The sequence below is a fragment of the Syngnathus floridae genome, chromosome 12 (assembly GCF_059516105.1).
Source record: "Syngnathus floridae isolate MCC-2025c chromosome 12, RoL_Sflo_1.0, whole genome shotgun sequence".
Classification (NCBI taxonomy): Eukaryota; Metazoa; Chordata; class Actinopteri; order Syngnathiformes; family Syngnathidae; genus Syngnathus; species Syngnathus floridae.
Genome location: NC_142424.1, coordinates 4,543,434 through 4,566,703, shown reverse-complemented (window position 1 = coordinate 4,566,703; position 23,270 = coordinate 4,543,434). Strand labels below are relative to the sequence as shown.

Below are 23,270 nucleotides of genomic sequence, written 5' to 3'. Positions count from 1 at the left end.
GGATAATGAGCACGAGCAATACATTTGAAATCGTTGCTGACATCTTGCTAATTTAGGAAAAAATAACAGAATGACACGGCGAAGCAACAACTGGAAAAAACACCAAGGCGGAGTTAATAGTCCATGTTTTGGAGCTAATTAGGACTGGATTAGTGTTGCTAACTGGTTGCCAGTACTTTCTCTAAAACGGTGATTCAGAACCGGTGTATTATTTATTTACCGCAATGAATGTATCGTGTCAGACAGAACAATCAAATAATTTTCCTCTCGATGGCAATTAAACTGTGTATCCACTTTTAAGCTCGTCTATTCAACTGAATTTGCCGCCCCAAACGCAACATTCCAGCCAGTCTGCCGACGTACTTACTGGGCTCTCTCCGTTGTGGCGGCTGACCCTCGCAGCCACGGCCTATCTTGATGTTAGTTCGACCCCCGACCCAAGATTATGCCATAGACATCAGCCTGCTGACCTGTCAAATGGGGCCCCTTTTATTCCCGTGACCCGCGGATCCTTCGCCTTTATACTGAAATATGGCTGCCGAGCCTACAGAAGGCAGCCAATTAGGAGAGCGGAATCAGGGTGGCACAATGAGGCGAGACTAATAGAGTCCTCTTTATCTGCCGCCCGCCCGTCTGCCTGCCTGACTGCCGGCTCGCGGCATTAATATGCCAAATGATGCTTCTGTTTGCTGGAATCCATGCAGCCGTGCAAAATGAATCTATGAGCATTCCTGTAGTTTGTTCTCGACTCTCAACACGAACAAAGTTTAAAAAGTCTTAAATAGTTTAGTCTTCTCGCCTCGCCTATATAGGGATATTTTTCTGATTAAAAAGCACATCGCAAAATGTTTTGGAGTCGGGGGATCCTGGAACAGATTACTGGCACTTCCATTCATTGCAATGGGTGAAGACGCTTTGAGATGAAACATTGACTAAATTAAAGGCGCCACTGCAATAGTTTTTCGTTTGTTCAGCTCAAGTCCATTTTGTTACTTTCAAATACTTTTTATCAACCGCTAGTATTCCAGACACGCTTAATGGAAATACAAGGTGCACTTGTACTGCACTTGCATACTTTTCATTGACCTCCTCCAAGTCCTTTTAGCTCCAGTTTCTTTCTCTTCACACTTGACTGACTCGGAGCGAGTGTTTGCATCCCCGAGCAGCGTTGGGACGTGGCCGAGGACCATTGTCTCCGTTTAAAAAAGAACACAGACAGCCATCTCCGGAGGTGTTTCCCCTTCAACGATCCATAAGACATTTCGGTTCCATCCTCTCATGCGGCGTCCCAGAGGGGAGCAGAAGAACGCCACCAAAGGCCGTAGAGTGTCGGTGACGTCGGGAAAAACGGGGACAAAATCAATAGCTCACTAAAGTGGAACCATTGTAGCCTGTAAGCGGCAATTTGTCACCTTGTCGTTCTTGAACACAGAAAACATTTCTCTCCCGTTCCTCTGTTATCTGTTGCGCTTTCCAACCTTTTGACTCGAAATAAACAGTTTTGACCCACTTTTTTTTTCCCCCTTTAATCGTATTCCATAATCGAATGAAAAATAACTTGAATTATTCGCCCTTAGCTTCGTGCCGCTACGGCTCCATACGCACTCGCTCGTCCCAAATGTATCTGCGATGTCAGATAAGAGCAACGCGTTGATGAGAAGCAGGCGGAGGTATTTTTACCTCGGGATCCACTTCTGTCCATTGAGCCAGATAATAAAGATGGACTCCAGCAAAGATTACCCGTCGCCCCCCTGCCAGCCCGCTTCATTTTTCACTGCACTCTTACTTGAGCTCGAGGTACTTTGTTAAGTACTTGTTAAGTGTGTTTTCCCTCTGTGTACATAAACATCACCCGGGTAATGGCGCACATGAAGAAGACGTCAAGGTGTCAGCTTAGTGACAATCGCGTGGGCCTTATTGTGGCGGTTGCGGCATCGTCCGAAACACTTAGCGGAAGCGTAAAAAAAGCTAGCGCCACTATTTTGGATTTTATGGACGTTAATCGTTTTCCTCATTAAGTAATTCCCCGCAGTTGGTCTCACTGCAAATTACACTTGGAGGGTCTCGAATCAAAGCGTACAGTACGAGCAGTTTTCTTCTGCGCTTTGGCAACTTCAGAGCGCGACGGAAAGGTCGAGAGGGAAAGTGAAATAGTGTCAGCGCTTAACCTTGACCTTGGGATAGCATTTTTCTAAACGTGTGTGTGTGCGCGACTGCAGCTGCCCGACTCGCCACTTCACAGTGTTTACATTTTCCGAGGGGTCTTCATCTCCCCCGCGCTCGGGGTCCTCTCCGTGTGAGTTTATACAGCCAGCAAGAGCGCACACACAACACAACGCGTGACCCAGCGTAAGCCTCACACCGAGTCAGTGAAGGGAGCGTCCTGTCACACACTCATCCATCTCGGCTGCGTTCGGGGCCAAAGCCGGGCCGAGTTGTTCTCTCCCTGACAGCCTAAACACAACAGAAGTGGGTTACCTACAGTCTCGTAGGGAATCTCCAGAACAAAAGAATGCATAAACAATGCTAGCTAGCAAAAGTACACCGAGCTATGAATTTCATGGGAAATTCCGTAACTATAACTCTGACCTGGCTGCTGGAAGAAAAAAAAAAACTAAAAAGAAAGACTAGAAAGTAGGAAACAAAAAAATAAAAGAAGCTAGGCTAACTGTTAGCATATCTGGGGTCAAAACAACCAATCGTTTCCCCATTTGCGCCAGCTTCATCGAGCTTCCCGATTGGCTATTCTTACATGGCTCGCATCCACAGACCCGATTATCATGGCCGGTGTCCGTCTGTTGCCCTATCAGCCAGCTCAAGCCATGACTGTGTCCTTTCAGACTCATCCATCTTGATAGGAGGCCCTGTTAAGATACTAAGCCACGGGGTGTCTTCCACTCTGTTACTGTCATCTGTCAACTTTCAACTTTCAATGTTTGCTTTTCTCCTGGATGACGTTTACATGCACCAGCTCAACGAATGGACAATGGCATGAAAAATAGAAGAAGTAAAATTGACTCCTGCGTATCTTACTTGAGCTCATTTCAGCTAGCATCAAAATATGTATTTGCAGTAGTTAATACAGCCACTCATACGTCTGCCCCCTAGTGGCATGGAGCAGCAATGATTAATTACAAACTGCACAAACTGTTTATTTTTTAAATGGATCTCTAGGTCAAATTCTCTTTGAGTTACTGCGCTCTTGTGTTTTTGTTGCTTCGTCTTGTAAAAGTGCACCAAGAGCCAGTTTGTTTCTCAAGTGCGAGACAGAACGAGACCACCAGCATTATATCACTCGAGCCTTTCCCAGCAGACAGCCTCACGCGCACACGCACGCACGTGCATACACATAAAAGTGTGACCTTTTTCACATGCATAGATAAAAAGTCGTTACAAAAACCAAACAACCTGTCAGCGATAAGATAAAAAGAGAACAGCTGATTTACAGACTCATAACGTTTGGCAATTCACAACTTTTTGTTGAAGCTCACCTACTAATTCTATAAACCTCAATCAAATCGTTTACTTGTGATTTTGTACGTATCCATCATCGATTCATCGAAAGAATAATCGATAGGTTAATCGTTTATTTATTTTGTAAAATAAATATTTGACACACCCACTTCAGTTCCTTTTTTTTTTTTGTCCTCCTCAAATAACCCGGCTCATCTGACAATAAGAAAAAAAAAGCCATACGAGTCTGAGAGGAGCCAGCGGTGAAATATCGAGTGTTTATCTCCTCTAGGGCCCAGGTGCCTCATTTCTTCAGACCCCAATGACCATGCGGGTCGCAACACAAGCCCCTCCCCAATGATGTTTTCACTTTTATCGATGGCATCAAGTCACACGTGGACCTCTGTGGAGGCTCGGCGCAAAGGGCAAAGGCGGTGTGGTGCTGGCGAGGGGGCGGAAAGGGGGGGGGGGGTTAAATCGCGTGGGTCCGACCGCTGGCACGCAGTCGGACCGCTGAGCCTCTTAGAACATCATGCAGACACCTCGCATTTAGGCGGATCGATACGTTACCGCAAGCGACTCGGACAGCCTCTTGGGGATCGCTCGTATTGATTCAGCGCTCACAGTATGTTGCCTTGTTTCTGTCCTGGAAGCGGATATCATTGTGATGATACGCGGCAGATATTAAAAAAAAAAGTCTCTACGCGTTAAATGCCGATTTTTTTGTGATAGAGAGACCGAGATCAATCGTTTCAAAATTTTTGACGCCATTCATGTAGCCCTGGAGGTTCATGCCTCAATTCGGCCTTCTTTATTTCATCACAATTTAACGATGCTATATAATTTTATAGTCACCTCTGTAATCACACAGTATTAAAATCAATCGAGCAAAGGTATCTGGATCAATAGTCTTGAAACCTCCTCAACAGCACCATTGGCAATCGCCTTGGCGTTGTAAGCGGCACGCATGAAAAGTCAACTTACTGTTCCCAAATGTGAAGGCCCCATACCGCTGCCTTGAGACATATTGACCACGCCGTCCCAAAAGGCACAGTGGGACCACATGGGCTTGTTGCACCTCCACCCTCGGGTTCAGTTCCTCAGCAGGAGAGGTATTGATCCGACAGCGGTGACTGAAAACCCCCTCTGAGTCGATGGAGGACCCGACTCAAGTCAGACTTCAGCTGATGATTTTAGGACTTGGGTTTGTTTGGCTAAATCTTATCAAATTTTGGACTTGACTTTGACTTGATTCATCTTGTTACATTTCTTCGGTACATGTATGGGTGACTGTGGTCCAGCTTCATTTAATTGGAACTATTATTTATTTTAATGCACTAGATTTTTGAAGTAGTTAGCCAAATACTGTCCGGTACTAATAAGAATCCCCATAATTTTATTTTTACCTCTTGGCCATCGCAGCTGTTAGTCTTGTAGTCCATTTCAATTGGTCAATACTTGAGTTTTTTCTCTGTATGAAAAGAAACTACCAAGGAAATAACTCTCATGGTCTAAAAATCATGCTGTCTCTCACAAGTCAGAGCAAATTTTCCCTTGGTCAACTTCCATAAAGCCTTCAAGTTGGGCAGGTCGGCAGTCCTTTACATAAAAAATGTGCTGCTTATACAGTACTTGCACTATGTCAAGACACTGTTGGGATCTTCCCATGGACAAAGCGGGTAGAGATGTTTAACGTGAAAGAAACCAGTCCAGTCCTTCAGATCTCACAGGACTGACATTAAGTCTAAATGTGTTCCATATGGAGCAAACGTCTACCCCAGGTGGACGTGAGCAAGAGTTGTTTTCTCCTGGCGCGGTTCGTACCTGTAATTCCCACAGACTAGGCCAGAAATGCCTGGAGCCTGCTCGGGGTGTCTTATCAGCTCTAATGATGCCATAGATGGAGGCCGTGTTTCAACTGTGACATTGAAATGCTGACGGTCGACGCTGCAAATGCTGCTCGACGGATTTTAAGAGTGTTGACCAGTAAAAGTCAAAGTAAAAACTGCATCTACATTTTATTCAATAAAGCACATTTTTTTAATTAAATTGGATCAAATTGCTTTGGAACAATATTTCACCTGATCCAAATGGCTTAGGTTTTCATAAATTAATTTAGAGTTGGCATTCAGATCCTTTAGTGCGTATGATAACCCTAGTAAGTGCAATAATCAATTTGATTACATTTCTATTCGGTGTGCATAATTTACGTCGCTGCGAGCAGGGTTCGAACCTGCGCGGGAAGATCCCATTGGATTTCGAGTCCAACGCCTTAACCTCTCGGCCATCGCAGCTGTGGTAATTGACCTTTTGCTGCTGTACAGGAACTTTTTGATCACGACCATGATCCTGGTACCTTGAACAATTAGACAAGAGCAGAAACTTGAAACATAAAACTGAAGTGTGTTTACCTATAAAAACAAATACTCACGTTTGTAACACAGTGTAGTGCTTTGCTTCTCACCCTGTCATCACTGTAACATCCCTGTCTGATTCTCCCGGAGGACGCCCCCTCACCCCCACCGCCTCCTTAACGCCCCCCCGTCCCTCAGGATTCCAGCCAGGAGTGGTGCTGAAAGACTGAACGTGGGAGATGGAAAGGTCTTTGCTTCCATTTCAGCGCTCCCGTCCCAGAGGTTGCGTCTGCCAGCTGCTGAGGCAAAGAGAGCCTGCCCCTGCACAGATGTAGCTTTCCCATTAGCTTGACGCATGTCTCTGTTGATATGGCGGACATCTTTACAGGAACCAGAAAATGCGTTATCTGATGGAGGGACCATTTCACATCGAGCCCATAGCCAGCCGGACCGCAAGACCCGATCCGGGAATCAAACACATGTCCTGGAAATAGGCCAGAAACGTGTTTAGAACTTGATTATATCTGCCGACGTTTTGCCTGTCTGACGCCTCGTTGATTGAGGCCCGACTTTTCAAACATCTTCATTACAAATCTTTGTATTCACCCAGGAAAGATCGTCTCTTTAAAATGATTCAGAAGCCTCCCATGTGGACTTTTCAAACGGCTGTTGATGAGCTAAGCAAAGATGCAACAGTTTAACAATGGAAGCAGATGTTTTGGATGAGATGGATTTGATTCTTTGGAAGAAAGAAAAAAAAAGGTTTTTGTGCCGGGAGCTCATCCATCTGCGGTGATCCTCGTTTCAGTACATCTTAATAACGTAATCCCCCTCCCTCGTTTTTCTAGCCCGAGGAATGCTCTTGTTCTTGCACTCTTCTACTTTGTCATACGGGGGCACCCGCTCTTTGATTTGTTTAGCTTCTCTCATTGGAGGCCGACTCGGGCCATGACTCATCATTTCTCTGAAACGATTGAATTTTTTTTTTTCCCTCCCTCCAAAACGTCTCAAGTCTGGCCTACCGAAAGAATCATTACTAGGGGGGTCTTTCATCCTTCTTTCGGCCCTTTAAGGTTTCAACATATTTTGAGTAGTCCCCAAGAGCATTTCATCATGTCCATTTGGTGGTTTATTTTCTCAATCCTATCTAGTCCTTTCACGCCAGGTAAAGATAGACACTCATTATCTAAATAAACCGGCAGCGTACCTGGACCGGAGTTTCATCCATCTTCCAGGCTCTCTCATTTATTCTCCAACCATTTGTTTCTTGCTGACGTATCAGCAGACTTTCAAACGCTGACCATGATAACTGAAGCCCTGGCCAAAGGTTCCAGCTCCTCCCTTTGAAAAGCTGACCCGTTCTTTAAATGTTTAAAGAGCTTATTGCATCATCGGTCCTCGCCCACACATGCATGTTTGGGTGAGTCGAGGGTGGAGTTGGGGTGGGGGGCTCGCCGGGGGTGGGAGTTGTAATACATCATGTGTTTAAGCAGTGGAGGGGAGGTGGAGGTTGTTCAGGGTTAATGACCGGCTCTCTCTGTGGGCCGTGCCGGCGGTTCTCCGAGAGGATAAGACTGGCGGTGTCGGGGCATCTGGAGCGCCGGGGTCACGTCGCTCACTTCAAAGGAGGCCGGGAGCCTAGGTCAGCGCGTTTGGGCCCGTGGGGTGCGGGACAGAGCGGAGGGGTGCTCGGAGGGATTGAGAACAGGATCATGAGGAGTAAAAGAGATGAAGAGGCCGAGCGACGGCTGGAGACAGTGGAAGACAAATAGGAGCGAGGCGGAGACGCTGCAAGGGTCACGGGATGGGGGCGGGGAGACGGATGGACGGACAATTTTTCAAGTCAGATTTCCGTCTTATTGAAGAGCTGCTGTAAGTGAGCGTAAACAAATACTTCTGTAAACAAAGGCTTACAAGTCCGTTTGGATAATGCTACGTGAGGTAAATCGCTTCCAAAGGAGAAGAAACGATGGCTGTGATTCAAAAATTAGAATGATTTTGCTAACCTGATTGCTATTTTAATGGACTTTTGTGTAATTAATGGCAGAGGTCCTCTTTTGACACCGAAATGGCTAGCGTGACGTAGCGCTGATGTTAGCGAGCAAGCTAACCGTTTTGTTTTGCTATATCCATTGAGCCTTGAGATATTTTAACCAAAGCATTTGGCGGACATTTTATCAACACACCTGGACGCTGTTTTCGTTTCGTCCCGTTGTCTTCCTTACTTAAGAAGTCTACGACAATATGACGCTAGTCCCGAAAAAACAGACAAAAGCAAGGATGTAGTCTTTTAAATTTATTGCAAGTTTTCTGTTATGTACATGGATATTTACAAAGATATCCTAATGTGTACTTAGATACATACTGACCTCTGCATAGTAATCTCCCGGTTTCCATCGGAGTATGATTAGAAAACCCTATACAAAAAAAAAAAACGGGCTATAAAATAACATAACCATCTATTGTAGCTACATGCATGGACGGGCGATTTACATGAGTGACAAATAAATACTATTGACAAATAACATTCTATCAGCTACAAGTATTAAAAATAATCCTTTGTCCACATGGAAGTTGTGGCGACAATAATTTTGAGCTTTTTGTTTTTTTCACATATATCAAGTAGGTTCCGTAAAACTACATTCCCTGTGGTATCCCGCTGCTAAGCCTGTTTTAATTCTATTGTTAGCGAATGCAAGCTTTCATCGTGTTTAGCATAAAACTGCAACGTTTTTATGACATTTTTGCGGCCCAGACTTGAGGTTTTTTTCTGAACCTGCAAAGGAAGCCAGTAATCGTCTCAACATAGAAACACAATTATAGGAATAAAGAAAAATGGATACCTGCAAATAACAAACATCAGCCTGTTTTATATGGGTTGTTGACCTGTGTTTTGAATACTCAAACATCTCATTAATTTCTTAAAGACCATGTAAAGCAAATTTGAAGGCAACTGGTGTGCAAAGACTGAGAACTGATGCTGTAGTTTTGGCAAAACTGTAAATATGGCAGTGAAGTGGGTTGGAGAAGCGAGCATTTGGGCTGAACTATACTAGGTCCTGCTCAGATTTAAGGTTGGACCACAAGTAAGAGTGATGTTTTTTTTCTACATGTGCCTTGTAATTGACTACGAATCAGTCCATGGCGCGCCCTCGGCCAGCCTCAGCGGGGATAGACTCCGGCTTCCTTGTCGAGATTGGAAACGAATGCGTGGAGACAAACAAATGTAGGCCCAAAACCCAATACAGTCACTGGAGATCCACACCAAAGTTTCTTTCAAGTCTTTTTTGTGTGTGTTCTGTCATTGTGTGCGTTCAAGCGCCACTAATCTCATGTTCATGCTGCTTATAAGTGCCCAACTGCAATTCGGAAAGCTCCCCTAGCTGTTGTCGTTCCACTCGGGCATGATACTGACACTGTGAACGGCGTGGTACTGGTGAGGCGATAGCGTGCGCGGTATGCCGTGCGTGTAGAGGTACTCGTTCCCCTGCAGGCCGGCGCTCGGCGACTGGATCCCGGCGCCGGGGCTGCACTGGCGGCCCAGAGTCTGGTGCGTCACGGAGCTCTGGTACATGGCGGCGTGGTGACCGTCGGCCAGCTGAGGCGAGGAGTGGCTCGCCACCCCGCCGAGTCTGGACACCAGAGAGCCGGACGCAAAGTGAGCCGAGAAGTGCTGGTAGGGCAGTCGCTCCACGGGCTGCATGGTGGCCACCGAGCAGCTCCCGTAGGGCGACACGCCGGCCCAGGTGTTGCAGCTGATGTCCTCCAAGCTGGGAACGGGCTCGGCACCCTGCGAGGCGCCGGCGTACATGCAGGCCTGCCGCTGGCTGGACTCGCTTCGATAGGGCCCGGCGGCCAGGCCCAGGCTCTGCGCGTAGCCCACCGGCCGGTAGTAATGGTCGTCCTCGCTGGAGGAGCCTTCCAAGTAGGCTTTCTTGTAGCTATGATCGCCCGAGTGGCAGTCGTCCTCCACTGCTGCTGGGATTCCCCAAAAAAATACTTCAGATAAATTAGATAAATATTTCAGTCGCTGTGGCCTACCTTTCCTCTTGATGCAGTGGTAGTCCTGGCCGTGCTCGTGTGGGAGCGGATAGGAGCCCGACTGGGGCAGCAAGTCCTGCGAGGTACTGGTCACCCCGTTCTCGCACTGGGAGTACTGGGAGCTCAAAGTGCTCGGGGTGGCCAGGCCTTGGACTTCCCCGCTGAACGGACTCTGGCTGGAGCTCACTCGCTGGCGCACCGTGCTGCGAGGGACCACCGGGTAATCCTTGGTGCTGCGTAGACACAACACAAAAAGACAAGCGTGAAATGGAGAATGGGAGACTTGGAAGTGGTCAACGAATGAGCAGCCAATATTTTACGAGATACGCGAAATCAAAGTTTAGTGTTTGACTTTTTGTTGTTTTATGGGTGAAAATGACTTATTATTTATTAACAAAACAAAAAAATATGTGTTTTTAGGGCGCTGGAACACATTTACTTGCTTTTCAAAGTTAATACTGCACTTAAAAAAAAGATTGAAATGCATCTTCTGAATTCATGCCATTGTTTTCTGCAGAGCGAGGACATTTAGAATTTAGAGGTTTTATTCTTGTGGCTTCTAATAAATTTTATGGGAAGGACGGCAAGTCAAAGTGTGGGGGGGGTCTAAAGTTACAAAACCAGATTTTGTCCTTTGAAAATGTGTTTTGCACGCACTCCATCCCTCATGTGAGCCGAGTAATACATACAGGCTGTGCATACTGACGTATAATCTAAAGAATATGATGCGGGCTGTGGGTGCGCGTGACGTAAACAAAGTTTAGACGCTGCTTAATACTCGCAACCGGCGTGTGCTTGATGCCCTAATTGCTTTGATTTGACAACACTTTCCATGCAAGGAAGCCATTCATCAGTGAAAGCCACACTGGCACATCACTGGCCACAAAATTGGGCACAGCCAATTGAAAATGGCTTCGTAATACAAACCTGGCAAAGCTTCGGGGCAAGGATTTGTTGACCAATTTTTGTGGTTGGGTTATCTCCTGGGAGTCTTTTCAAATTGTCTGTCGACATGTGTTCCTGCACCGTTAGTGGTCAAATGTCTGTTTCTTAGAGTTGAAACAAATCAACACGATGCTATTCATTAGCTTGTCAGTGGCATTTTGTATTGTTAGCATGAAGCTAAGCCAACTTTACTAAAGCAAAGCTATGAACAAAAATTTTCTTTTTGATCTAACTGTATACTTTTTGTGACTTTTTTCTTGGTGATGTGCTGTGAGCTTTCGCCCTCTAAAAAAAGGGATGTTAAAAACTTAGTGATAATGTGGCTTTTGTGCAAAGCTGAAGCTCGTACCTTTGCATTCTGGACATCCGGTGCAGTTCCATGTCATCACTTCCTCGAAAACCTTTCGCAAACGGGTTGTTCTCAATTTTAAGCTGCGTTATCTAAAGAAAATAAGGAAACAGCCCGATCAAGCACTGCAATTTATGCTTACTCGTCCCAGCACAGGAAATCTGATCAGACTTTTTTACATATATTATTCTGCTATATAACATTTTCATTAATATTTTTAATTGAAATCTCTTGCACTTTTATAACATTTCATTATAAACGAAATAAAATAAGTCAAATAACACTAGGTAATCTTTCATCATTTCTCCGACTTTTACCATCCCAAAAGATCCTTGAAATGACATTTCATTCTAATAATCAAAGTTTCCAAATGTGCAAACAGAAAGGGAGTCGTTTCATTAGCAGGTGAAGTGGACACATGGGGATCTGTAGCACATTATTAACACAGTTATGACTATTAGTGCTATGGCAGATGTTGGCCTGTTTGACAAATATGAGACAGTTGTGCTCAAGGGCCTGCACTTGAGAATGCATGCCTTTTTTTTTTTTGGGTGCAGGTCTGGAAAGCTCCAATAATTAGCCCTGGGGGTTACGATCTGAGCCCCCAGCAATAGCACGCTGGAAAATAATGAATGCTTTCTACAGAACGTAGCTTCCTGTTCCCAGAAGTAAGGAGGTCGCTGATTGGCTGCAGAGGCATTACGAGCCCCAAATTATGTTCTGGTCTGCTGTACGCTCCCCTCGACCCTCGCCTCCTCTGCGCACCCCCCCCAAAAACCAAATACATCGACGCCCACGTGTTTAAATGATCTTAAACAGACGCTGTTTACACATATTTCGTCTTTTTCGTCTTTCTTGCACATATTTGCGGAGGGCAAACACGCGACTTGGTTGACTGCACGCACACTAACAAGGTAGAAAAAAAAATCACCGCACGCGAGAGTCATTAATTTAAAATGTGCGGTTATTTATCCAAAATAGCAACGACTATTCATTCAAAAATGAAGACAGAATAGTACGAAAAAATGACGTTTTTTGAACAGAACAATCGAGAAATTTGGTCGGTGCTTTTTTTGACCCATTGGGTTGTTTTCGCCTGCAAATGTTTATTATTAATATTTGAAGTGTTCTGTTACACGCATTTTTAACCTTCAAATAAACAAGCAAAATAACCTATACTCATTTCGATTTTTATTGAAAAAAAAAAACCAAGAACAAAACGGTCATCTTAAAACAAACTTGGAGGAGAAAAAAGCTTATGTCCGTTTATTATAACTGTAATATTAAAAACGCTGATTAACTTTAGCGACGATGTGTTGTGACCTGTCACTAAAATATAAAAAAAAAAAACATCTTAAAGCAGTAGGTTTAAAGTTTTTCTTCTGAATTATTTCCGTTTGTCATGACTAGTTATTCAAAACGAAATAAGAGTAAATATGCATTTATTGACACTACAGTACTACTACTATTAATGATCGTTATCATTTTTTTTGTCTTTCGGTGTGTATTTTCAAATTCCCGTCGTAATTCAAAACAATAAGTAAATAATTGCGATAGTAATTACAGACAAACCGACAACTTCAATCAATTCCGCCTGAATCGTTATTTTTAATTGGTATTCACCGAAGTACCTGATTAAATTATTTATTAAGTAAAAACCGTATTAAGTCAAAAAATCGCTGCGGTTAAACTTTTCCACCCAACAAAATTTGCACGAAGCGAACTAGCGAGCGAAAGTGTGACCTTGTGGTTCTGGTAGGACGTGACGGCAATAAAGGCCGTCTCGGGGAAGACGTGCGTGCAGAAGGCCGTGTTCTTGGACCCAAAACCGTTGTTCTCGTCAGCCTTTACGATGTGGATTCTGGGCTGGTACTTGTGCATCGAGTTCAGGATGATCTGGGGGGGGATAAAAAAACAGAACTTGACATGCTTGGATGTTTCGCAAGGGGGGGGGGGGACTGCGTGACACCTTTGTCGGACTTAACATCACGCACAATATTTCGACTACTACGCTACTACGTAATGATATGCAAATATATAAATAATTAATAATCATACTACAACGTGAGATCATAACATCGGAATTTGAGCAGAGCTCCACCCAGGCTGAGCCAGTGTGGATCTGCGCCAGACAATGAGTTAGGAATAAAATGTGAATTCCTCTGCAGGTAAAAAAATAACTACATCTCAAGACTAATGCAAACTGTAATAATAATTTGTCAAGACTGTTGAAAAAAAATCACTGTCATTGCTGAATTCTCAAAAATATTTAGATGCACATTAGTAATGCTCATATTCATATAATCAAAGATATGAACATTTGTATATGGACTGCAAAGCTAAAAAAATAAACTCGTAAAATTTGGGGGAAAGTTAATAATACAAAAAAAAGATCTGATGTAATTCAAATATTAAAATAAAATGCCCATCATTAATATACATGAATGCACATACCACACAATATTGAAGACTGAAATTAAATGCACCCCGTGTGATTTTTAACAATTGCAGTCGCTTTAAAAAATGTTACAAAAATGATTTGGCTCCACATTTAATGCCACAATAAAATAATTTGCTTATAATATTTTTTTTCAACCCCCCCAAACAGGCTGCTACTTAGACTTAGCTCCTCCCCCTAAATGCAGAGATCTTTGACCAACAAAGATGACTTTGTTGAAATTGTTAACCCCTCACTTGTAAAATCTTTCAAGATGTCTTATAATGCCAATAATTCAAATTTCATGATGCCAATAAAAACAATTGTGTAACATTCATGTAGCCAACCTCACAAAATGCACAATCTGTCCACATTAGAAAATGGACATGAATGAGCAAATACTTTTCATTTTTGAGAGAATCACAATGGAGGTGTGATTTTAATATTTCATGCATCCGCATTAAACCTTCAAATAAGAACAGAATTAGATCCAAATGTTTTCTCAACCTGTGATATGAATAGGCAAACATTTTCCGATATGCATAAGAGCATCACACAAAAGTGGTCTGAATATTGTGTTGATGCTTCAGATGCACCCCAGATTAAATCCCGATCTGTTGTTTACTTGCATTCTTGCCAGCCGGCACATGCAGATATGAAGCTTTAGCTGACAAAAAACATAATAAATTGGAGCACATGTTGCTTTTGAACTCACTCGAACCCTCCCATCGGCCGCCTTTCTGCCAAAGCTGCTCTAAAGTTTTCCTCACGCAACTCCAAAGCGATCCCCACAATCACGTTGCCGCTTTTCTTACGCAGTTGAACGTGCTAAGTGACGACTTGCAGAGGACACCAGCGTATGGCCGCCGTCCAATCGGCTTGAACTTGACTTTCTGCTGTTTCACTAGTTAAAATGCGCCACATAAAGTCTACGGCCTTTGAAGAAACACCACGTTGGATTTCTTCTTGGCAAAGCTTAAGATTCAAAAGTAAAGATGAGCTCCCCCCCGCCCTCGCTGTTCCCTTTTTCCCCCTCCCCCTCCCACCTTTGGTATTCCGGCCTATCTGTTATCTGAAGGGTTGTTTTTGTACCTGCCTTTCACTGCCACACTGACCTCCGGCATGCCTCCACAAGGCTCTCTTTGGGGGCCGAGCGAACCTCGGAGGCCATAGAAGGATACAATAGTGCTCCATTATTAGTTTCCAGTTGAACTTGATCGCATTTCATGCTGCAGTAGCTTTTGGCAAAGGCCAGACACCGGACTGGACATTTTTTTGCGTCCGCGCCGTGCTGCATGAACGTGCTGAGTGAGCCCGGCCACTAAACAGCCGGCGGGATTTCACGATAGATGGATGCCTAAAAGTCCTTCATTAGCTCCAGGGCTTCCCCCATGGTTTTGACTTTTGGAGCGATTTGCTGTTTGACAAACGTTTGACGATTTGTTTATCATAAATGTCAATATGTCGATCACACAAACACAGACAAAAAAAAAAAGCTGAATATGGACATACATTCTTTTTACTGTGCAGTATTTTTAAATATATACACATGGACAAAACTTTAGTTTAACGTTAAGATTGTAGAATCGCTGTGTTTAAATAAAATTTAATATCAGCATTAACAAAAAGAGACCTGGCTAGCCATCCGTCTATTATTGGCATGGACCAAAGTGGGTCATCAAGCCATTTGAGCATTTATTCAATAAATAGTGGCCCCAGCATGTCAACTAATGCACACTTTTGCTTCACCACTAACCAGTATCTGTCCTACTTGTATATGCCAAACCTGTCCATGTATTCTATGCACACATCAGAAGGAGCAGCACAATGTCCCTTCACTTCAAAACCAACATCCCACTAGAAGCTAAAAATGTCTGGTCCAAAATGCATGTTTCACCTCGGAAAATGACACCGTCCACTAGCCGCGGCTTCCTAGCCCGTATACTGTAGAGTTGGAGATAGGGGTGTTTGCACTGGACCACCCAGTGGGGTTCTAACCCGAACCCACGCCACTCCTAACCCGACCCCTCCTCTTTCATGTCTCACAATGATAGTGAAGGATCACTTTTGGTCCTTCTGGCTTCCTCCCGGCTTCCAGTCCCGGGATTACAAAGGCTCGGCAATGCCGCCATTGCTATTTATCTTTACGTGCTGCCACTTAAATATAAAGACAGACCATGACTCCAAATCCAACAAGAGATTGATGCAGATAAATATACACGTTGATTGGGTATAAAAAGTCTACACACCCCCGATTTAAATCAATGCTTTTTGGGGTGATGAACAGCTGAACTTGAATTCAGACTCTCACGGGCAGGTGCATCACTGATAGTAGGCGGGTGTGCACACTTGTGCAACCACATTATCTCTGTTTACTTTTACTCCCCCTCTTTAAGAAATGCAGTGTACAGTGGTTATAAAAAATCTACACACCCCTGTTGAAATATCATTTTTTGGGGTAAATCATGGGTTTTGAAAAGCCAATTTGAAGACCTTGACTTTCTTCATGATATATAATAATAATTCAATAATGAAATGTCAGTGTGCATGTTTATGTATTTCCGTACAAATACCTGCCCATTCCCTTAGCCCCTGCATCCAACTGATCAAATCTTCCTGCTTGCATTTCAGCACTTCTGCGACTCATTGGCTTAAGAGTTTAAGCTTTGTTGTTTCCTCACTGCTTTCCAAATAATCCTCAATTGAGCTCCTGCGCTCGGTGCCGCACAACTGTTGCACTTCCCGCCTCGGGCTCATCCTAATTGCTAGCCGCCAATTTATTCCGTCCAGCTGCACCAACACAAGCCATATTTCTGGCGCGCCACCATGCGGCCTGTCATTTATGATTCCCAGGGGCACCAAAGAGACGACCGTTCTCCGTACACTGCAACTAATCAAGAAAAAAAGAAAACAGCACTCCAACCAGAAATTTACAACACCATTCACATTCCATCCTAGCTCCGGTTTCATTTGGCCAGCTGGGCCCTCCTGGCCTAACTAGGTGCGACCTGGATGCGTGGCAGCTCACTTGTGTACGGAATGTCTATTATAGTGCTGCTCAAACTTTTCCTCCAAAATTGCTGAGGAGCCCAAGTGCCACTATAATGACCAATATTAAAATACAGTAGCATAGTAGGCCTGAGTGTTCAGCATAAAATGAGGCTGAAGTTTTATTTGTAAAAAGCTTATTGTGCCTGTATGCAAACGCAGGATTGCATCTTGTCAAATAGCTTGCTGCAGGAAAAACATTTTTTGTTGTTGTTTCAAAAAAGTCAACTTTTAAGCACTCGATATTTAACATTGTTAGCCACTGTAATATCTTACAAAGTTTAAACATTAACATTACAGCTAAATACAGACAAAATAAAATTGGGCATAGATATTGTTTCTATAAAAATGTACTGCACATATGCTAACAAAAAACACAGTTTAAAAGGAAACAATTCCTAAAAATTAAAAGCTAACATTTTGTATTGTACTTCATAGTTAAATACAACTGAGCTGCACTCAAAAATACACTGTACTGGAGTTTTAAAGATTAAATTCAAATAGACTGTACCACACTGTTAAAAACAAGTTAAAAACATATTTTCAAGGCAACAAATTCCCATACCATTTTCAACTGTGAAATTCAACAAAAATATTTTGCTAATGTGAAGATGTACTTTCCCACATTCTCAACAAAGAAATTAGTTATTCCAAGTTAAATTTATCAGAATCTCATAATTGTGCTTTCACTCATCCCGGTGATCAAATCCACCAGCATTCAAGTGGCTAGGCTAAATAGAAAACAGCAACTAATATCTTATATAGCGCTCTCATTACTTTAATGAGCGTGAGCTAATAGTTTCTACAAAACAACAGCGTTTGATGGAAAATTGCAGCCAACAAGCCTCTTATTAGCATGGAGGCACATTGATGGAGTGTGTGTGTGTCGCAGATGTTTAGGGGCGGGCTCATTCAACTGAAATAATGAGTTTTTAAGGAAATGGCCACCAGGCCCACTTCAGTTAAAAAAAAAAAAAGTTTCCTCTTTTTAATGCACGTGCACTCCATTTAAGAGCCAGCATTTGATGCTCAAGAGTTTCCTCGGTTGCTAATTACTTTAACATGAATCTATTACAAACAATGAAGTCATCTTCTATATCGAGAGTCCTCTTAAAATTTTCAGTCAGCATGACTACAATCAGTGTGCAAACTAAATCCACACTAGAGGAAAGTTTTAATTTTTTTTCTACAGATTAAATGACCAAAATTTGCAATGCAATAAGCAAATAACCAAAAATAAAGAAAAACGAACAGTTTCAAAATACATTCTATTTCCAATTCAAAATATGCACGGATCCTTTTTTAAAACGGTTTCAGACCATCACGCGCAAATGTGGGCTGATGTGGAAAAACTCTCTTGAGTCTAATAAACGCACAAGAAGTTTACCAACAAGACGCAGGATAGAGATTTAGGAGACAGGCCTAGGCACCTACGTGTCCGAACGGGTCCAGGTGGTTGTTGGTCAGCTTGAGCTTCTGGAACGAGACCAGCTGCCGCATCCAGTGGGCACCCGTAGCCGGAGAGTCCGGGTGCACGTACAGCCTCCCGGGCATAGCGGGCTCGGCTTTGCCTGTCACCGACCTGCGTGCAGGGTCGCGTACGCAGTTACACCAACCATTACATTATTAAAAACAAAAATATGTATCGAACAACAAGTCGGAAAAGGATATTTAAAAGCAGTCGCACGCGCGTAATTGCGCGTGACGCACAAGCGAAATGACAAGCAAGTGACGAGAGATTTTGCAAAAACTGAAACACGTTTTTTTTTTTTTGTGTGGCCAGACGATCGTTAGATCAATTAATCAAGATTATAATGAAGACAAAACGAATATATTGGTTTTGAACGTGTTTTGGTGACACGATTGACATGCGCTTCTCTCGCTCTCTCTTTTCAGGCTGTGCAATGACTCAACACGACACGCAACACGACAGAAAGTTTATGAGTCAGGTAAGCCACCGAATAAATAACAAACTCATAGTATGCGACTGATATATCCTGCTTTTTAAAAGTTAATGGGTCAGTCGAAAAAAAGTCCTTTTTTGTTGCACGACAAGAGATGCACCCAAAAACTCGCAAAATATGGACAATTTTAATTTTAATAATTTTTTTTGCATGCATACATACATACGTACATACATACATACATGTACATACATACCATTTATTATCAGCAAACTTGTATCGATGATCATCTGCGGGCACTACATCCATCAACAGGATATATTTAGTTTTGGGGTTCAGGCCGGTGACTTTCACTTTAAAGCTCGGGAACATTCGCCTGCCAAGGTGGGAAAAAAAAAAAAATGTTCCGAAAGATCTGAATGTAAAATTTTGCAGTGTCAATGATTTTGCGCCCTCGTGTACCGCAGTTTTGCTGCGCCACGAACAACGCACCGTACTGGCACGTTACAAACAATCGATTAATACGGTCAGGGGTTTCTAATAAAGTGACCCGTGAGTGCGTGAGTCATCTTTTACCTGCCCGCTTTGGTGATGATCATTTCGGTGCCCACCTCGTGGAACTTCACCCACAGCTCCCTCTCGTGCAGGTACACTTTTATACCCTCCATACCCTGAAAAAAAATATTTATTTTTGTGTGTAATTATTGTACTTAGTTGATTTAATAACAATTTTAGTTTGAAACAAGTTTAGTTTCAGCAAGTTCCAGTTTCTCTAACTCTGCTTAGGTACCGTTGTGTTATTACAATAAAATGTTTTTTTTTATTCTACGAGCTTCTTAAACTCAAAATATTGCCTCATATCCCATTTATTTTCAGACAAATAAAATACTCAAAATACTCATACTTTTTGGAACTCTATTTTTCCCAGAGCTGTATATATTTTAATGCACATATTCGTAATTAGTTTTACATAATGCTCCAAATACTATTGGCGCATAACATTATAGCCTATTTTAGTCTGCTGACCTGTTGGATGTAGGTAGTTTGCGAGGACGGCGACTTGCCGGACGTCCCGTTGGGCTTCTCGGCTTTATCTTCGCTCGGAACCTCCCTCGAATCCGAACCAGCACCGGGAGAGGCTTGCAGGCTGAAAGTCTCTTCTGGGTCGGCCATCTCTGGACTACAGAAGCCCCCACAAAAAAATAATAATAATATAATGAAATAAAAACAAGGAGTACGCTTTGATTTAGAATATTTAAATTGACAAAGACATTAAGTACGCAAAATAAAAAAAAAATAGCGTGTCAAGTAATTTAGCCAGCAAATGAAGTATGTTGTTGATGTTCGGCACATAACGGTCCACACGTGACACCTGGGAAGGCCCACAGGACCCTATCTTGCCCCCCTTTTTAGCTCAACTTGATCTCCTTTTACTTTCTGGGGAGATATTTGTAGTATCACTATATTACAATGAAATGAGCATTGTTTCCACAAAACACGATTTCGCTACGGATCTGGTTTATCTTACCCCCAACCAAAAAGACAAGGGAAAAAAAAAAAGAAAATCACGACGACGCTTCAGAGAATAGTCTTTACTTCCTCCAACAATCAAAAAATAAAAAGTCCAAATAATCCACCCAAGGCTCGGTATCTCCAAGTATTCATCTTTTGATCGCGAAATACGAGCTCCAGAGCGGCGGAGTTCGTGCGTGTCCGGCAACAGGGCTTCGCGTCTCGGCGTCGGCTATGAGGAGCTACCCGGCGGTTGCCTGCAAGTGGCTGAAATGCTGGCGGTGCATTTTAGGGCTGGCGGCGCTCGAGTGAGCCGCGGCGGCTACATGCGTCGAGCATTGGCTGCCTTGCGCTTGGGTCCCCCGGGAGCAGGTCGGCCACCTCCTTCTTTTCTCTTCACTCTTACGAGACCCCCTCTTCTTCCCACCTCTCTCTCTCTCTCTCTCTCTCTCTCTCTCTCTCTCTCTCTCTCTCTCTCTCTCTCTCTCTCTCTCTCTCTCTCTCTCTCTCTCTCTCTCTCTCTCTCTCTCTCTCTCTCTCTCTCTCTCTCTCTCTCTCTCTCTCCACCGAGCCAATGAGCATCAATGGGCAAGCGTGCGAAGCGGAAGTTGTATCCTTGGGTGGGGAGGGCTTAAAAAGGAGCGTGTGTGTGTGTGTGTGTGTGTGTGGGGGGGGGGGGGGGTCGATAGATAGATAGATAGATAGATAGATAGATAGATAGATAGATAGATAGATAGATAGATAGATAGATAGATAGATAGATAGATAGATAGATAGATAGATAGATAGATAGATAGATAGATAGAAGATGGTTGAATATATACCAAAATTCCTTGCAAGATGGCTTCCACGAAATAAAAAATGTAATGCACTAAATCATCGTTCCACAAATAAATACCCCGCCTCAGTTTGTAATTTTGTTTTTTACATGTACCTAATGGGCCCCCAACTAACATTCGAACCCTTGGCCGGATGTTATGCGGTCACTGCAGCCACAGTTAGGCGCCATACAGATTTTTTTTCCTATGGTGACTTCGAATTTCATGCACATTTTTGATGTGAAGTGGTTATATAGCCCTACATTCGTTCTAAATTGAGATCCTGGTCGCCTTTTAAGTTTGCAAACCGCATCAGTGTGCTGAAGGGATACCTCAAGAGTGAGTGTGTGCGCGCACGCGCGTGTCGCGTTAAACAAACGGTGGCATCATTTTTTCCCTACACTTTGTTGTTAAAAGAAGAACTTTCCAATGACTCCACTTCCGTTACCAAACAAACGAAGTGGTTTAAAACGGCCTTTTTAGGTGTTCAGGTTTGACATCTCATCAGTTTTGCTGCACCCGAAAAAAAAAATCATTTGATCATGCATGCAGAATGTTGTGCTTGATACTTATAATACACCAAACCTTGACTTTCTCTACTAATTATTTATGTAATTGTTGATTATTTCAATTACGTTTTACGTTTTGGGAGCAAAAAGTTGATTTATTATAGAATGCAAAGAGAAAATTTCATTTGTACTTGCAGTAAGAAATGCTGCACGATTCAGATGATCCCAAGTTGTTCCGAACGCGCCGTTTAGTGCAAAATGTATATTTGAATGTGGACGCAAATTTGTGATTTTCTTATTTCCTAAATGTGTTTGGAACTGAAACGTGATCTGTTGCGATAGGTTGCATATTGTGACGAGCACGCTATAAAGAGTTACGAACGCGTTATCAAGTGTGCAGCAACAGTTGTTCGTTAACTTTTTTGCCCCCCCAAAATAAAAGAAAAAAGCCAGTAAACTTGAGAACGAGCATGTTGAAATTTAAATTGCATAATTGTAATTCAGTAGATGCCAATCCAGTCATTCTAAGAACAAGTTTAACACTGCCAGTACAATTAATTTCAAAAAAAGTAAGAATATGAATTGTTGTATTATATCATAACAACAATTTCAAACCTTTTTAAATTTTGTTTGATAATGAAAATAATAAATAAACGAAACCTGCACCTTCGGCACAAATCAAATATTCTAATTTATCATATTTATAGCGACTTTGCGCTAACACCATTAGAGCGCATGTTTACGTCACGTGACACGTGGCGCGCAAATCTAATCCCGCACGCGCACGTTCACATTTAGGATTAGGGTTAAGTAAGAAAATCATTTTCTTAGAGACTTCACTCTAGTTTATTTTACATAATTTGCGTTTGCTTTAAAATCACATGGTGTCCCTAAATTGCGAAATGACGCATTAAGATTAAATTTGTATTGCTTGCTCTCCTATTTCCTCCCCCATTTTAAAAGTAGTCACTTTGCTTGTGCATACTTTCAAATCCACAAATCCTCCCAAATAAATGTGTGCAGACTCATTGGCATTCAGTCTAATATTGAACAACCGCGCACAAGAGCAATGCCAACATTTAGCGACTGCACGCGCAAAATTTCTCTCACATGAATTCATAACAAAACTGTCAGTGTGCGACACACACACACATTTAAAAATTGATTAATCAAAAACACTACACACACACACACACGCACACACGCACTGGATTAAAATATACTTACAGTAGGTGCTCCTTACCTCCTTGGCTGTGCTCTGACGTGTGTCTTCAGGCAGCTTGCAGGAACTTTTTGGCTGCAGGCAGGACCGCTTGGGTCCGCCTGCAAAAAATATCAACACGTGGAAGCCAATATGGTCAGGAGGCAAAAACAAAGTGTCAGCTAGGCCAGGTGACGGAATAAGCACCATGCAGGCCGTTGATGTTCGCTCATTTGTGGACCGGCTGCAGTGTCGTCACATCCAAATATGTTTTGGAACCTTCCTTGAGCCAGGGCGCGCCAATTAGAAAATTCCCTGAGCTTTACGTAAGACAAAAATGTCAGGAAGTATGCGTGCTGAAGTAGGCTAATGATAATGAATGTTATTGTTGTGTCTGTCGTGCAGGCATGCATGAATAGCTGAACAAACATTTTTTTTTTAAAATAATCAGTAGAACAAAACTGGCAAACATACAGTTATGTCTTGGTTTGTCTCGCAGCATTTTTTTTTCGGTTGCTTTTCTCAATTTGTTCTTTTATTGTTTAGCAGCCGAGCAAGATGGTACCAATGCTTGCTCATTCTTTTTTAATGATTATTTTATAAAAAAGTGAGAAAAAATATTATAGTTGCAGTCAATGGGGTACAAAAGTCTTTAAAATGGCATTTTTTTTCTCTTCTTTCTCCTTTTCAGCAGACAAG

The 23,270-nt window shown here is 42.9% G+C and overlaps 2 protein-coding genes and 1 non-coding gene across 5 annotated transcripts in view; 1 reads left to right on the top strand and 2 right to left on the bottom strand.

Moving 5' to 3' along the window:
- LOC148389634 (uncharacterized) overlaps nt 1-23,270 on the top strand; it is a 191,283-nt gene that overhangs the window by 9,515 nt on the left and 158,498 nt on the right. For all 3 annotated transcript variants that reach the window (XM_088391123.1, XM_088391122.1, XM_088391126.1), the window contains exon 5: nt 18,524-18,576. The gene's annotated coding sequence lies outside the window, so the exon portion shown is untranslated. The remainder of the gene's footprint in view (nt 1-18,523; nt 18,577-23,270) is intronic.
- trnas-cga (transfer RNA serine (anticodon CGA)) lies at nt 5,666-5,747 on the bottom strand. Its single transcript has one exon. It is a non-coding gene; the product is annotated as a tRNA-Ser (tRNA).
- tbx5a (T-box transcription factor 5a) lies at nt 8,166-22,822 on the bottom strand. Its single transcript, XM_088391121.1, has 9 exons — nt 22,614-22,822; nt 19,558-19,711; nt 19,108-19,202; nt 18,788-18,907; nt 18,062-18,209; nt 12,886-13,038; nt 11,143-11,234; nt 9,849-10,081; nt 8,166-9,782 (listed from the first exon to the last, which is right to left on the bottom strand). The coding sequence occupies exons 2-9, from the start codon at nt 19,702-19,704 to the stop codon at nt 9,187-9,189; spliced, it is 1,584 nt and encodes a 527-aa protein (XP_088247247.1). The 5' UTR covers nt 19,705-19,711; nt 22,614-22,822; the 3' UTR covers nt 8,166-9,186.

Coding starts and splice junctions, on each gene's coding strand:
- tbx5a (XM_088391121.1), bottom strand. CDS start 19,704: ATGGCCGACCCAGAAGAGACTTTCAGCCTGCAAGCCTCTCCCGGTGCT. Junction 18,210..18,787: donor AAGTTTGCTGATAATAAATG/GTATGTATGTAC, acceptor CCCTGCACGCAG/GTCGGTGACAGGCAAAGCCG. Junction 9,783..9,848: donor CCACTGCATCAAGAGGAAAG/GTAGGCCACAGC, acceptor GAATCCCAGCAG/CAGTGGAGGACGACTGCCAC.